This window comes from Camellia sinensis, chromosome 14, assembly GCF_055761805.1.
Source record: "Camellia sinensis isolate YWXY chromosome 14, ASM5576180v1, whole genome shotgun sequence".
Lineage (NCBI taxonomy): Eukaryota > Viridiplantae > Streptophyta > Magnoliopsida > Ericales > Theaceae > Camellia > Camellia sinensis.
The window spans coordinates 37147937-37163907 of record NC_138974.1 but is presented as its reverse complement, the minus strand read 5'-3'; the positions used below and the strand labels follow the sequence as shown (position 1 = coordinate 37163907).

At 39.6% G+C, this 15971-nt stretch overlaps 2 protein-coding genes and 1 long non-coding RNA gene across 3 annotated transcripts; all 3 read left to right on the top strand.

Moving 5' to 3' along the window:
- Nucleotides 1-6471: 6471 nt before the first annotated feature.
- Nucleotides 6472-9177, top strand: LOC145788969 (uncharacterized). The gene is made up of 3 exons (XM_082904766.1): nucleotides 6472-6651; nucleotides 7488-7552; nucleotides 8071-9177. Exon 3 carries the CDS (start codon nucleotides 8077-8079, stop codon nucleotides 9175-9177), a length of 1101 nt encoding a protein of 366 aa, XP_082760892.1. The 5' UTR covers nucleotides 6472-6651; nucleotides 7488-7552; nucleotides 8071-8076.
- A 99-nt stretch (nucleotides 9178-9276) lies between these two features.
- Nucleotides 9277-9915, top strand: LOC145806913 (uncharacterized). Its single transcript, XM_082904765.1, has one exon. It carries the CDS (start codon nucleotides 9277-9279, stop codon nucleotides 9913-9915), a length of 639 nt encoding a protein of 212 aa, XP_082760891.1.
- Nucleotides 9916-12889: 2974 nt separating this feature from the next.
- Nucleotides 12890-15415, top strand: LOC114322294 (uncharacterized). The gene is made up of 4 exons (XR_014350748.1): nucleotides 12890-13430; nucleotides 14061-14138; nucleotides 14983-15286; nucleotides 15353-15415. It is a non-coding gene; the product is annotated as an uncharacterized LOC114322294 (long non-coding RNA).
- The last annotated feature ends 556 nt before the right edge of the window (nucleotides 15416-15971 follow it).

Sequence of the window (15971 nt, the reverse complement as noted above, 5' to 3'; positions counted from 1 at the left end):
TTGCTGCTGAAGAAAATAATATATACAGAAAGAGACAACAAACGTGCCTTACACATTTTGCTGCTTCATCATTTACATCTTCTTCATTTCTTAAAGTATCTGAAGAAGCACTCTACTGAGTTTATCTTTCCTTCAGAAAATCAAACACTGAGCTATAGCCTTAAGCCCGTCTACCTGTGAGAGGTTATTAGAAATTCAAAGAGATTTGAGCCAAGAAAAGCTGTGTGATTTTTTTTATCAATCTCATCTCTTTATTCTCAGAAGAGTAAATCTTTTATATTTGTTTTTCCTTCAAAAAACACATAGAGCTTAGCTTTAAGCATATCCAATTTTCAGAGGTTTTTACACAAAATTAGTGAGCTTCATTTTGTATATCCATCTGTGAGAGATATTTATTGTAAGTTTTCATTGAAAGCAAAATCATCATACTCATCTTGTAAAGGTCACTAGCAAGCCTATAAAGCTAGGAAAAATAAGGTCACTAGCGATCCTGTAAAACTAGAAAATCTATGGAGGATTATTCCATGTATATAATATTCCCAACTTTTCATCTAGAGCCAAACACACTCCTATGTTAAACTCCATTTAGGATATCTAAACCCAACTCCAAACTTGATGGTAGGTGTAACCAAACACCCCATTTCAACACAAAAAAAAATTAGAAGTGCAGATTTTTTTTCTTCATTCTTCATTCTCTAACTTCTCTCTACTTTCTCTCTCATTTTCCTTTACTTTCTTGGAGGCCAAACACCACACCTTTGCTCCACCCTTACACCACCACCTTGACCCACCATCTCCACCACCTCCGGCCACCTTATCTCGCCGGAAAAAGGGTCCGGTTGGCACTCCTTGAATCCCTCCGAAAATAACACAATAGAAGCACAAACTCTAGATTTTTCTTAATCTTTTGAAGAATCAAAGCATGGGATTTATTTTCTTGATGGATTAGAGGCTTGTACTTGGTAAGAATCTTTCTCTAAAAGTTTAGTTTAAGGTTTTACATATTTTGAGTTAGAGATGTGTAACAAGCCCGCGGGGGACCTCGCTACAGCTCGGACTCGACTTTTGCAGTCACGGTTCTAAATCTGAACCAAAGAGTCCAAATCCGGCAAATCGTTTTAGGAAAACTGATTTTTGAAAGAAGTGCCAAACATGGACTGCTTTGCCAGATACAGAGTCGCCACCTAAATATTTTATTTTGGGAAATTTAGGAAACCCTGACTCGGTGCCAAAAGGCCACGTGTCCGTCATCACCAAAGTTGCCTCGGCTCGGGAACTTGGGTACGATTGGAGAAGGTCACTTCGTGAGCACCCCCGCTCGCCCGGTCATAGACCGGCCTCTACTAACCATGATATCAATTTTTGAAAACATTGTGAGTTCTTATTCCGGTTATTAGCCTAGGTTACTATGTGATGCTCACAGCATATAAGTATAGACCGGGTCGCCCGAATTGGAACAAAACATTTTATGTTTGTTTTTGAAAATGGTTTGCTACCCGCAGGTAGGTTTGAAACATTTTGATGATTCACTCCAATTCAGATAACCCAACCTTCACCCACAGGCATTCAGGCAGATATATCAGATAAGCACATAGCCTCATGGTAAGCATGCTATCATGGCATTCACTCACACGCATGCAAGGATGCTAAAGCATAAAACTCACCGAGTACTCCAAGCCAAAATAGAAACTATATTAGAAATCATGCATGATCCTAAGTGTACAGAAATGCCTAATGCAACACATGCAAAATGCAACTATAGTAGGCTCGGCTATTCTGAGATGGCATACGAAATGCTACAACTAACATGTATTCAACTTGGAATTGAAAGTACAATGCAGTTAATATGATGCGCCGAGCCCGATGCATGCAATACAGATGAATGATGCAAACATGCTGTCATACTGTATGCTAATTGAAATATGCCTTAATCTAACCATCAAAAGCAGATAAATAAAAGGGAGAAAGACGTGGGGTTGGAAGACATACATCACACTCACCCACACTTATTACAGTTATGCCCTCACTCGGAGGGTCCGAATAAATAATACAGTCCAAATATTACAGTCCCAAAATAAAAGAATATTACAGTCCAAAATATTACAAAATCCTAATTAATTAATGAATTAACTAAAAAGCAAATAAACTGGCGTGCAAGCCAGGGACTGCCTTGCTTCTGGTGGATGATGCATGTCCGGACTGTCTTGCGCGGAAATCCACCGGAATGCCCCAATTAGCCTCTGTTTACACCTGTTCTTGAAATGCGCGCCAAGCCCCGAAAGGTTGCTGATTCCTGGTTTTGCTGTAACAGAGAGCAGGAAAGGGGCATAGCAATGTATTTGCACAAATATATGCATGTCTCGATCCTCGTGCCACCAATCACGCATACCGAGGCATGATGGTCGAGGAGTCGAAATGCACAACTCAATATAGGATGAATGCACATGAAACTACAGCTAAAACCTAACTCCATCATGGATAATCCGGAGTGTCGGTGACTGGGGAATTAAGACACGTTCCGTCACTCGGAGTACGAAATGTACCTCGTTTCCCGTGCCCGGGCTAACTCCTATTCCGGACATGATGCAATATGCATGACATGCATGAAATGCAACTAAGATACAATCCTAACATATACAATGCTATGGAAATGAAATGTCTCGAAATGCGTGCACACGGGCACGCAAATCGAGAAAATACATGAATGCAATGAAAATGAGATGCCTCGAAATGCGTGCACACGGGCACGCAAACCGAGAAAATGACAGAATGTAATGAAAATGAGATGCCTCGAAGTGCGTGCACATGGGCACGCTGACCGAGGCGATGATGTATGTAATGAGAATGAGGTGTCTCGAAATGCATGCATATGGGCACGCAAACCGAGAAAATGCAAAATATGATGAAAATGAGATGCCTCGAAATGCGTGCACACGGGCACGCAAACTGAGAAAATGACATGTCTCGAAATACGTGCATGCGGGCACGCAAATCGAGGCGATGATACGTGTCTCGAAATACGTACACGCGGGCACGCAAACTGAGGCAATAATATGTGTCTCGAAATGCGTACACGCGGGCACGCAAACCGAGGCGATGATACGTGTCTCGAAATGCGTGCACACGGGCACGCAAACCGAGGCGATGATATATGTCTCGAAATGCGTGCACGCGGGCACGCAAACCGAGGCGATGATATGATGTTATGAAATACGTGCGCGCGGGCACGCAAACCGAGCCGATGATACGTGTCTCGAAATGCTTGCACACGGGCACGCAAAACGAGGCGATGCAAAAATATGATGAAATGACATGGAAATGACAAATGGGCTTATACCAACATGAGTGAGCCTCAGCCACACTCACATAGGATGCCGTCGGATAAAAAAGAAGTGCCTCGAAATGCGTGCACACGGGCACGCAAACTGAGGCAATGATGAAATGCAATGAAATGGCATGGAAATGACAAATGGGCTTATACCAACATGAGTGAGCCTCAGCCACACTCACATCGGATGCCGTCGGATAAAAAAGAAGTGCCTCGAAATGCGTGCACACGGGCACGCAAACCGAGGCAATGATGAAATGCAATGAAATATGGCAAAAATGATATGCAAGCATGCTAATGGAATTTCAGCAACAAAATACGGGGGAAAACAGTCCCGAAATGAAGCGAAATGACATGAAATGCAAGGAAATGCCCCTAAATGCAACATAAGGCACCCGAAATGGCCTATAGCTATGCCAAACATGCACAATATGGACATGCAATGCAAATACAGAAGCTAGACAGTCCCAAAAGATGCACTTTCACAGTTATGAACATGGCCAAACAGCAAGTATAGGTATGGCAAAAATAGCATGCAAGAATAGGGGCCAAAAGAGGGGTAATGAAGCAAGTGGTATAAGCAAAACCCAAACTGAAAAATTTCCTTCTACAACACTGAAGATGGACCAAAAATATGAACATTCACAGTATATGGCAGCCTCAAAATCAGTATACAAACATGATAGAAATGTGATGCAAAATAAGGCTCAACAATGGCTATAACATGAAGTATACAAAATATTCACCAAAAAGAAAAAACGTGTGAATGAAACATGAATTATAGGCCAAAATAAGACCACTTTCAGTTCGGACCAAGGTCCAAAAACAGAAGCAAAGAGGGTTGCCAATTTATGCAAAAATGGGCCAAATAAGGGATATAACTACAAGTGACACATGGAGACACCAAAAAATGTTGAGCCCTTCTCCAATGTTGAAGAGGGGCTCAAAATAAGTCTCATATCAGTTTATAACATGCTCAAAAACAGATTTCTCATGGGCCAAAAATAGCATGCAAAATCATGACACATAAGAGGATCAATGAAGCAAGTGTATTATGGAGGACTCAAACAGGGTTGAGCCCTTAATGAGAAGTGAAGATAAGCTCAAAATATGGCCCTTTTCAGTTAGGGCCGAAGCTTGAAACCAAAAAAAAATGAGACTTAAAAATAGATCAAGGAAAAGGGTCAAAAGGATCAAAGTGTAACTTACCCTTGAAGATCCAAGCTTTTGTTGCTTCTTGGGTTGATTTGCAGCTTCTTTAGCCTCCAAGAATCCTCCCTTGTTGCTGGAAATGAGATGGTGGTGGTAGAGCTTGGTGGTGTAGAAGGAATGAAGGTTAAGAAGTTAGGGTTTTTTGGAGAATTGAGAAGGATGACAATGGAGTTTAGGGTTTGTGCTTGGAGAGGAATTTTTCTAACCCTCAAGAAGAAGACCCTCAGCTGGTTATAAGGTCAAGAAAGGGGTGTAAAAGGGGGATGAAATGGAGAGGAAAACTCTCCCACAAAATATCCCCCGGATACAGAAAATATCTGGGGGATATTGCCCAACAGCTGGAAAGGGTACAGTGAGGAGAATACGGCCGGCCTCATACTTTTGCTGGAGGTGGCCGGCCGGCCACACCCCCTAGCCGGCCGGCTAGGGGTCAAAAGGGTCAAGGAACTTTTCTGGCCGGCCAGATATTGGGGAGGTAGCCCTATGTGTGTACAACACAACTATGTAATTGAAATTCCAAGAAAGTGGGCCCAAGGGGTTCAACAATGGCTCCGAAAGAGGGGGTCAAAAGGGTCAAGTTGACTTACTGGCCAGCCATGAACTTTTAGGGGCCTCTCAGGTGTGTACATCACAGATATGTGGTTCAAAGTTCGAGAAAAAGGGTCCAAGGGGTTCAACAATAGCCCGGAAGAGAGGGGTCAAAAGGGTCAGGTGACCTTAATGGCCGGCCACCAACTTTTAGTGGCCTCCCAGATGTGTAGATCACAGATATGTGGTTGAAAGTTGGCAACACTAGCTCTAAGGTATTCAACATTAGCCCGGAAGTGCGAAAAACGGGCGCTGGGAGGCTCCGGAGGAGAGATAACTGGTTGCTGCAACAATTGCTGGCCTCCCACCCTTCAGTGACCTTCCCTGTGATAAAACAGAGGTACCTGCCAAAAATGAGCGAAAACCGTTGCAAAACGAATGTTCCGGAGCCAAAACACGCAGTTCGGGGTCCCGGAAATGGGTCGTTAAGCACCGAAAATGGTATTCGACCTCGAAGTGGGTTTCTCAGCCCCCAGTGTCCCTCAAAATGGATGAAATAATATGTATGCCAAAAATCAGAGCAATAGGAGATGGTTAAGCGGTCCCGAACCGAGGCACACGGCCTGACGGCTCCGAAAACCGGGAACCGGACTCCGAAATGGGCAAAATGGCCTACGGCCACCAAATGTAGCCTACGGACATTGAGAGATGGTCTACGGGACCTCTCCCTTCCCTCAGGAAAAGAAACAGAGAAAACCGAGTCTGGTTCGCAAACCGAGACAAGGCACAGAAGAGGGTTCGGAAATCCAGAGGCAGGGCTCACGGCCGCAACTCTGAAGCTTCTGAACAAGCACATTATGCAACATCACCAAGAGCTCAATCGGTGACGTCTGAGTCTTAAGGTCGGTCAAAAATGGGGTGTCTACAAGATGATGAAATTTTTGTGTTTTAGATCTATTATGATTTGGGGTTTGCTTGTTGAATTTTATACTCTCAATTAGTTTCCATGAATGTTTTATATGTTTAAAAAAAAAAATGGTCAATTTGATGGTTGATTTGGAGATTTAGATTTTGGGTTAATCTAGGGTTTGAATGTGATGTAAAAATTGGGGATTTTGGTGTTAGGGAATTTATATGTTGAAATTGAGTTGATAAATGATGGATTGGGTATCTCTATGTTCTATGGAGGAATTTTATAAGTGATTGAAGATTTTACTTAAGTTGTTGAGTTTATACAAAAATGTTGATTTTTGACTTTTGTAGTAAATTGATGGTGGTATTGTGCATATAAATTGATTGGATATTTAAAAAGTTACTAACTCAAAGATGTTCAAAGGATGGGTGTTATGGAGATTGGATAAGTTATTTGTTTGGGTGATTTAAAGTTGGAGGAGTTCTTTAGCTTGTCATTCCTTAGCATAATTTTATTTAGGATCATTTTTGTAGATGTTGTAATTTTCATTGAAAGCTTTTCCTAATTTGAGATCCTATTTACTAATTGTTAGGATTGGAGGAAGGCATCTCTCCACCTCTTGGAAATTAATTTGTAGAGTTTCAAATCTACACTTTTGCTATTTTTGGAGGTGAGTATACTTACCATGGAAATTACCTTACCTCTATCTTTATTACAAAGTTTGAAAATAATTTTTGAATTAAATGAAGTGAATGATACATTTCATCATGATATATGTATAAAAAGAAAATCTATAAATTTATTGAGGCCAAGGGTTGAGTTTTAATAAAGATATGATTTCATTTGTATAATGAAGCATTAATTTTTTTATGAGAATTTATTTAAGTTGAGTCTTTCAAATTTTATGATGATGATGATTGAATGACAGTGAAATGTTATGTGAGGGTATTTATTTTATTGATCATATAACCGAATATAGCCTTTGGAGCCACAAGGGCCAAAATGCTTTGGGGTCCTGGGGACCGAAATGTTTTAAGGACCATAAGGGTCGTTGTATGTATAAGGGGTCCTGGGGACCGAAACATTGAAACAAGAATTGAAGTGCTACGATGACATGAGCTATGTTCCTATGGTTATGTTCTGGGTAACGGTACCGTCACCACCTAAGTCGTGAGGTAACGCGACCCTAAGGCTATGTAGTGGATTGTATGATGGACATGAAATCTTAATGTATTGAAAAGTTATATTTTTGTTTACTTTCATTATCCAAATGTATGTTTTTTTTTTCTGCCTTATGAGATTCCTTGGAAAAAATCTTGATAACGTTTTATGAAAATTGTATTTCATCATTTTTATTTTTATTTTGTATAAATTTAAGTCCAATTAAGCTCTTATGTTTAGTATCTTTATTTTGAACCCTATTGGTAGGAGCAAGTTTCATAACTCCATGGTATTGGTATACTCATTGGGCTTTAGCTCATTCTTTTAAATAATTTTTTTTTCCAGATTCATAGACTTTTGTGTGGCTCGCCTCAACTTGGAAGACTAGAATTTTTTTTGAAGGATCACAGGTGGGCATCTTGTGGTTGAGGTTTTGCTTAGGGTCATTCTAGGATGTAAGCTTACCTTTTTTTTTATGAAGGAGGTTGATTGTAAAAATTGCTTATGAAGTTGGATGTATTGTTGGATTCATGATTAGTATGTATTATATTTTTTTTTTTTTTGGAGGAAATGCTTGGGAACTATCTTGTAGCATGATAATATTTTTTTGTCTTTGAATAGATCATCTCATATATGTTAGGCAATTGAAAGGTCTTATGCACTTTTGGTGATGTGGTGATGTGATGTAAGAATTATACAGGAATTTGTGGTGTAAAGGTGCTATAGCGTTTGAGGTGCACCCTCTTGGCAGGGTTTTGCCTTGCCAAGATTGGGTCGTTACATTTTTGGTATCAGAGCATTAGGTTATGAATCTGTAGACTAGTTATTTTAGAATTAAAGTTGATAGGGTATTGTAGTTAGTAATTCGATTAGTGATGATGTTTAATAGCGATCTAGTATTCTAAGTTTTAATTGTCTTGTTATACAGGCGCGTATGGCAAGGCGAAGAGTTCATAAGAGTCGCCCCCTTATGGAAGTACTTGAGGCTGAGCGAGAGCCACATCTTAGTGTTGGAAATGAAGTTCCACCTCGGGTTCAGGAAGAAGAGATTGAACATGAATCGCATAATGAGCAAAATCAAGAGTCAAGTGCCAATCCAGAAGTGGGACATTCAGATAGAGTCGTACCACCAAGGGCTGACACAGCTCCAGCATTTTTAGACCCTAGTGTGCAGCGCCTTTTAGAGTCAATGGCTAGCCTAGCGGAGAGGCAGACTCACATCCTTGAACAACAGAATGCAGCACAGTCAAGGCCATTTGTGCAACCTACAGAGAACCGCCTCACCGCAATTGAGAGGTTCAAGAAGTTGGGGGCTCCATCATTTTCTGGATCGCCCAATCCTATGGAGGCAGAGGCCTGGTTAAGGAGGGTAGAGCAGATATTTTCTGTGATGGAAGTATCAGACGAGCAGCGAGTTGCACTTGCTAGTTTTATGCTAGTGGAGGAGGCTGAATATTGGTGGGAGGCCACGCAACGCCTACTTACGGCAAGTGGCACCGGAGGATTGACCTGGAACCAATTCACTAAGGTTTTCAATGACAAGTACTTTCCAGCTACCTATCGGTATGAAAAAGAAAGAGAGTTCCTTCGGCTAGAGCAAGGGGATTTGACTGTAGCTCAATATGAAGCTAAGTTCATTTCTTTATCTCGTTTTTCCCCTTCGTTTGTGGATGATGAGGAGGTCAAATGTCGTCGTTTTACAGATAGGTTGGATTTGGACATCAAATCTCGTATCCGAGTATTGGGAATAACTAACTATTCGACCTTGGTTGATAAAGCCTTAACAGTTGAGAAAGATGTCATAGAAATGAAGTTAGCAGAACAACAGAAGAAGCGCCACCTTAGTTCATCCCATCATGAGAACACATTTAATAGACCGTCAAAAAGAGGTGGTCATGGTTATGGTTCAGTCAAGAGCTCTAGTGCATATCAAAAAAATAGAGAGCATCCCACCCCAAGCCAAAGCATTTCTAATCAGCGTCATGGACAGTCTAGTGGGACATCATCTCAGTTTACTCGAAGTGTTTGCAAGTAATGTGGGCGGGCACATACAGGTGTTTGTCATGCTGGTACCGACTTGTGTTTTCGTTGTGGCCAGAAGGGTCATTTGGTGAAAGATTGCACAGTTCCTAAAATGACTAATTTGGGAGATACACGAGCTTGCTTCAATTGCGGACAACCCGGACATTTGGCTAGAGATTGCACACGAACTGCTTCATCTGCTAGTACTGGAGTTGGTAGTAATAAAATTTCAGGTGCCGGCCGAGGGGGAAGCCGAGGAGGAGGTCAGGTTGGGACTAGGTTTGGCAAGCAGAATAAAGGAGGTGTTCAATCCGATAGACAAACCTCGGAGGGGAGAGTTTTTGCTTTGACTCAGCGGGATGCTCAGGCTAATCCGGAGGTGGTAACAGGTATTATTTATGTGTTCAGTAGGGAGACACATGTACTTATTGATCCGGGTTCTACACATTCTTTTGTATCTCTATCATTTTCTTTGCATGCTGATAAACCTATTGAACCTCTAGGCTATTGCTTATCCATTACTACTCCTATTGGGGATTGTGTTATAATTGAGGAGGTATATCGAGGTTGTGTATTACAGTTGGGAGATAGGGAGATGGTAGCGGATTTATTGCCTTTAGAGATGCTTGATTTTGATTTGATTTTGGGAATGGATTGGTTGGCTTCTTACCATGCTTCGGTGGATTGTTATAGGAAAGAGGTAGTATTTTCCAATTTTGGGGAACCTGAATTTAGATTTTGTGGAGATTGATGTGCGTCCCCATCTTATGTTATTTCTGCTATTACCGCTAGAAAAATGCTTAAGAAGGGGTGCCAAGGATACTTAGCCTATGTGATTGACTCCGAATTGAGTGGTCCAAGATTGGAGGATATACCAATTGCGTGTGACTTCATAGATGTTTTTCCTGATGAACTACCTGGATTACCCCCAGATCGAGAAATTGAGTTTGCTATTGACTTAATTCCTGGAACTGCCCCAATTTCTAGTGCACCTTACCGTATGGCCCCAATGGAACTTAAGGAGCTTAAGATACAATTGCAAGAGTTATTGGATAAAGGCTTCATTAGGCCAAGTGTCTCGCCTTGGGGATCACCTGTGTTATTTGTGAAGAAAAAAGATGGTACCATGAGATTGTGCATTGACTATCGGCAGTTGAATAAGGTCACGGTGCGTAATAAGTATCCTTTGCCGCGTATAGATGATTTGTTTGATCAACTTCAGGGAGCATGTGTGTTCTCCAAAATCGATCTCAGATCAGGGTATCACCAACTTCAGATTAAGGAAGAAGACATAGCGAAAACTGCTTTTCGAACTTGCTACAGCCATTATGAATTTCTTGTTATGTCTTTTGGTCTAACTAATGCCCCCGCCGCATTTATGGACCTTATGAATAGAGTGTTCCAACCATACCTTGACCAATTTGTGATTGTATTTATTGATGACATACTTGTTTATTCCAGGAGTCAAGAGGATCATCAACAACACTTGCGAGTGGTATTGCAGACCTTACGAGAAAAGAAGTTGTATGCAAAGTTTAGCAAATGTGAGTTTTGGTTAGATCGTATCGTATTTTTGGGGCATGTGATTTCGGGTGAAGGTATTTTTGTGGATCCGAAGAAAATAGAGGCTGTGGTGAATTGGGATCGTCCTACTAACGTGACCGAGGTGAGGAGCTTTTTAGGGTTGGCAGGCTACTACCGTAGATTTGTAGAGGGGTTTTCATTGATTGCGGCACCATTAACACATTTGACCCGTAAGAATACCAAATTTGAGTGGACGGAGAATTGTGAAAAGAGTTTTCAAGAATTAAAGAAGAGATTAACTTCTGCCCCAGTGCTTACTATTCCGTTAAGTGGTGAAGGATTTATTGTTTATAGTGATGCCTCTCATCAAGGGCTCGGTTGTGTGTTGATGCAACATGGAAAGGTAGTGGCCTATGCATCTAGACAATTGAAGAACCATGAACGCAATTATCCCACCCATGATTTAGAGCTCGCAGCGGTTGTTTTTGCTTTAAAGTTGTGGAGACATTATTTATACGGGGAAAAATGTGAGATATATACTGATCATAAGAGTTTGAAATATTTATTCACACAGAGGGATTTAAATTTGAGGCAAAGGAGATGGGTTGAACTGATTAAGGACTATGACTGCACCATTAATTATCACCCAGGAAAAGCTAATTTGGTGGCCGATGCTCTTAGCCGAAAATCTACAGGGAAATTAACTCACATTCAGGGCATTCAATTTAGTCTCTTACATGAAATAAAATCTATTGGAGTTGATCTAGCAGTTAGGAAGTCGGGATCCTTGTTAGCTACAATTAAAGTGAGACCTTTGTTAGTGGATCGCATTCGAGAAGCCCAAGGGAAAGACTCAATTTTGGAGAAGACCCGAGCTCGAGTGAAAGATGGTACTCTGTTAGACTTTAGTATTAAAGAAGATGGTGTGTTGATGTTTAAAAATCGGTTATGTGTTCCAAATGAGCCCGAGATAAAAAGGGAGATATTAGATGAGGCCCATAATTCACCTTATGCAATGCATCCGGGGAGTACAAAGATGTATTGAAATTTAAGAGAAAGTTATTGGTGGCCAAATATGAAGAGAGAAATAGCAGAATTTGTGTCAAGGTGTTTGGTATGTCAGCAGATTAAAACAGAGCATCAACGCCCAGCTGGTTTACTTCAACCTCTTCCTATACCTGAATGGAAATGGGAGCATATTGCCATGGATTTTGTTTCGGGCCTGCCTCGCACACAGAAGGGGCATGACTCTATTTGGGTTGTTGTGGATAGGTTGACCAAATCTGCACACTTTTTAGCTACTAAGAAAAACTTTTCACTTGATCGATTAGCAAAAATTTATGTGGATGAAATTGTGAGATTGCATGGTGTGCCGGTATCTATTGTTTCAGACAGAGACTCGCGCTTCACATCCCACTTTTGGCCTAGTCTTCAAAATTCCTTGGGTACTAAACTGAGATTCAGTACAGCTTTTCACCCCCAAACCGACGGGCAATCCGAGAGGACAATTCAAACTTTAGAAGGCATGTTGAGAGCTTGTGTCCTAGATTTTCGAGGTAGTTGGGATAAACACTTGACCTTAATAGAATTTGCATATAATAATAGTTATCAATCAAGTATTGGGATGGCTCCCTATGAAGCTTTATATGGGCAAAGATGTAGAACTCCAGTATGTTGAGATGAGGTTGGAGAGAGAAAATTGTTAGGGCCAGAGATTGTTCAAATTACTACCAATAAAGTGCATATTATTCGAGAAAGGTTGAAGGCGGCTCAAAGTAGACAAAAGAGCTATGCAGATAATCGGAGGAGAGATTTGGAATTTCAAGTGGGAGATCATGTATTTTTACGAATCTCGCCATGGAAGGGAGTGATGCGATTTGGTAAGAAAGGCAAACTAAGTCCAAGGTATATTGGGCCATTTGAGATATTAGAGCGCATTGGCAAGACTGCTTATCGTTTGGCCTTGCCACCTAGTCTATCTCGCATTCACAATGTGTTTCATGTATCCACATTGAAGAAGTACATGCCTAACCCATCACACGTGTTAGATTTCCAACCAATCCAACTCAATGATGATTTGTCTTATGAAGAGGAAGCCATAGAGATTGTGGACATGAAGGATCAAGTACTACGTTCCAAGACCATACCACTAGTAAAGGTATTGTGGAAAAATCATGCTTTGGAGGAAGCTACTTGGGAGCGGGAGGATGATATGAAAATTCGATATCCACATCTTTTTCAAGGTATGAACTAGACTAAACAAACGAATAAATTTCGTGGACGAAATTTTCCTTTAGGGGGGTAGAATTATAATATTCCCAACTTTTCATCTAGAGCCAAACACACTCCTATGTTAAACTCCATTTAGGATATCTAAACCCAACTCCAAACTTGATGGTAGGTGTAACCAAACACCCCATTTCAACACAAAAAAAAAATTAGAAGTGCAGATTTTTTTTCTTCATTCTTCATTCTCTAACTTCTCTCTACTTTCTCTCTCATTTTCCTTTACTTTCTTGGAGGCCAAACACCACACCTTTGCTCCACCCTTACACCACCACCTTGACCCACCATCTTCACCACCTCCGGCCACCTTATCTCGCCGGAAAAAGGGTCCGGTCGGCACTCCTTGAATCCATCCGAAAATAACACAATAGAAGCACAAACTCTAGATTTTTCTTAATCTTTTGAAGAATCAAAGCATGGGATTTATTTTCTTGATGGATTAGAGGCTTGTACTTGGTAAGAATCTTTCTCTAAAAGTTTAGTTTAAGGTTTTACATATTTTGAGTTAGAGATGATGAAATTTTTGTGTTTTAGATCTATTATGATTTGGGGTTTGCTTGTTGAATTTTATACTCTCAATTAGTTTCCATGAATGTTTTACATGTTTAAAAAAAAAATGGTCAATTTGATGGTTGATTTGGAGATTTAGATTTTGGGTTAATCTAGGGTTTGAATGTGATGTAAAAATTGGGGATTTTGGTGTTAGGGAATTTATATGTTGAAATTGAGTTGATAAATGATGGATTGGGTATCTCTATGTTCTATGGAGGAATTTTATAAGTGATTGAAGATTTTACTTAAGTTGTTGAGTTTATACAAAAATGTTGATTTTTGACTTTTGTAGTAAATTGATGGTGGTATTGTGCATATAAATTGATTGGATATTTAAAAAGTTACTAACTCAAAGATGTTCAAAGGATGGGTGTTATGGAGATTGGATAAGTTATTTGTTTGGGTGATTTAAAGTTGGAGGAGTTCTTTAGCTTGTCATTCCTTAGCATAATTTTATTTAGGATCATTTTTGTAGATGTTGTAATTTTCATTGAAAGCTTTTCCTAATTTGAGATCCTATTTACTAATTGTTAGGATTGGAGGAAGGCATCTCTCCACCTCTTGGAAATTAATTTGTAGAGTTTCAAATCTACACTTTTGCTATTTTTGGAGGTGAGTATACTTACCATGGAAATTACCTTACCTCTATCTTTATTACAAAGTTTGAAAATAATTTTTGAATTAAAGGAAGTGAATGATACATTTCATCATGATATATATATAAAAAGAAAATCTATAAATTTATTGAGGCCAAGGGTTGAGTTTTAATAAAGATATGATTTCATTTGTATAATGAAGCATTAATTTTTTTATGAGAATTTATTTAAGTTGAGTCTTTCAAATTTTATGATGATGATGATTGAATGACAGTGAAATGTTATGTGAGGGTATTTATTTTATTGATCATATAACCGAATATAGCCTTTGGAGCCACAAGGGCCAAAATGCTTTGGGGTCCTGGGGACCGAAATGTTTTAAGGACCATAAGGGTCGTTGTATGTATAAGGGGTCCTGGGGACCGAAACATTGAAACAAGAATTGAAGTGCTACGATGACATGAGCTATGTTCCTATGGTTATGTTCTGGGTAACGGTACCGTCACCACCTAAGTCGCGAGGTAACGCGACCCTAAGGCTATGTAGTGGATTGTATGATGGACATGAAATCTTAATGTATTGAAAAGTTATATTTTTGTTTACTTTCATTATCCAAATGTATGTTTTTTTTTTTTCTGCCTTATGAGATTCCTTGGAAAAAATCTTGATAACGTTTTATGAAAATTGTATTTCATCATTTTTATTTTTATTTTTATTTTGTATAAATTTAAGTCCAATTAAGCTCTTATGTTTAGTATCTTTATTTTGAACCCTATTGGTAGGAGCAAGTTTTATAACTCCATGGTATTGGTATACTCATTGGGCTTTAGCTCATTCTTTTAAATAATTTTTTTTTCCAGATTCATAGACTTTTGTGTGGCTCGCCTCAACTTGGAAGACTAGAATTTTTTTTGAAGGATCACAGGTGGGCATCTTGTGGTTGAGGTTTTGCTTAGGGTCATTCTAGGATGTAAGCTTACCCTTTTTTTTTATGAAGGAGGTTGATTGTAAAAATTGCTTATGAAGTTGGATGTATTGATGGATTCATGATTAGTATGTATTATATTTTTTTTTTTGGAGGAAATGCTTGGGAACTATCTTGTAGCATGATAATATTTTTTTGTCTTTGAATAGATCATCTCATATATGTTAGGCAATTGAAAGGTCTTATGCACTTTTGGTGATGTGGTGATGTGATGTAAGAATTATACAGGAATTTGTGGTGTAAAGGTGCTATAGCGTTTGAGGTGCACCCTCTTGGCAGGGTTTTGCCTTGCCAAGATTGGGTCGTTACAATGTACAAGAGGTTGCTAGCACCCAGTGAAGCTAGAAGATAGTAGAAAATCTCGAGTGAAGCTTAAGGAGTAGATGTAGGCTTGGTTGAAGCCGAACCGCTGTAAATCGTGTTTACATTTCTCTTTCCTTACCTCTTTACTTAACTGTTATAGCTAACTGATATATTTGAGATACTCATTGTGTTAGCTTAATCCACTGCCATTTAACTTATTGTGTTAAGTTTGGCTTGATCAATTTCTACTATATTAGTTAGTAAGTTTTTATTGGGGTATTATTTATTTTAATTTGTAGAAACCTAATTCACTCCCCTATTAGGTTGCTTTTTGAGTAACATTTGGTATCAGAGCTTGGGGCTCTTGTTTAGATTTAACAATCTTGAGTTTTTTATCTATGGCAACCATGTATTCTACTTACTCTGTTGTAGGACAAGCTAGCAATAGCTCACCTCTCTTTGATGGTAGTAATTATAATCATTGGAAAGAAAAAATGACTTTATATCTTCAAGCTACTAATTTTGCTTTATGGTTCATTATCACTAAAGGTCCTAAAATCC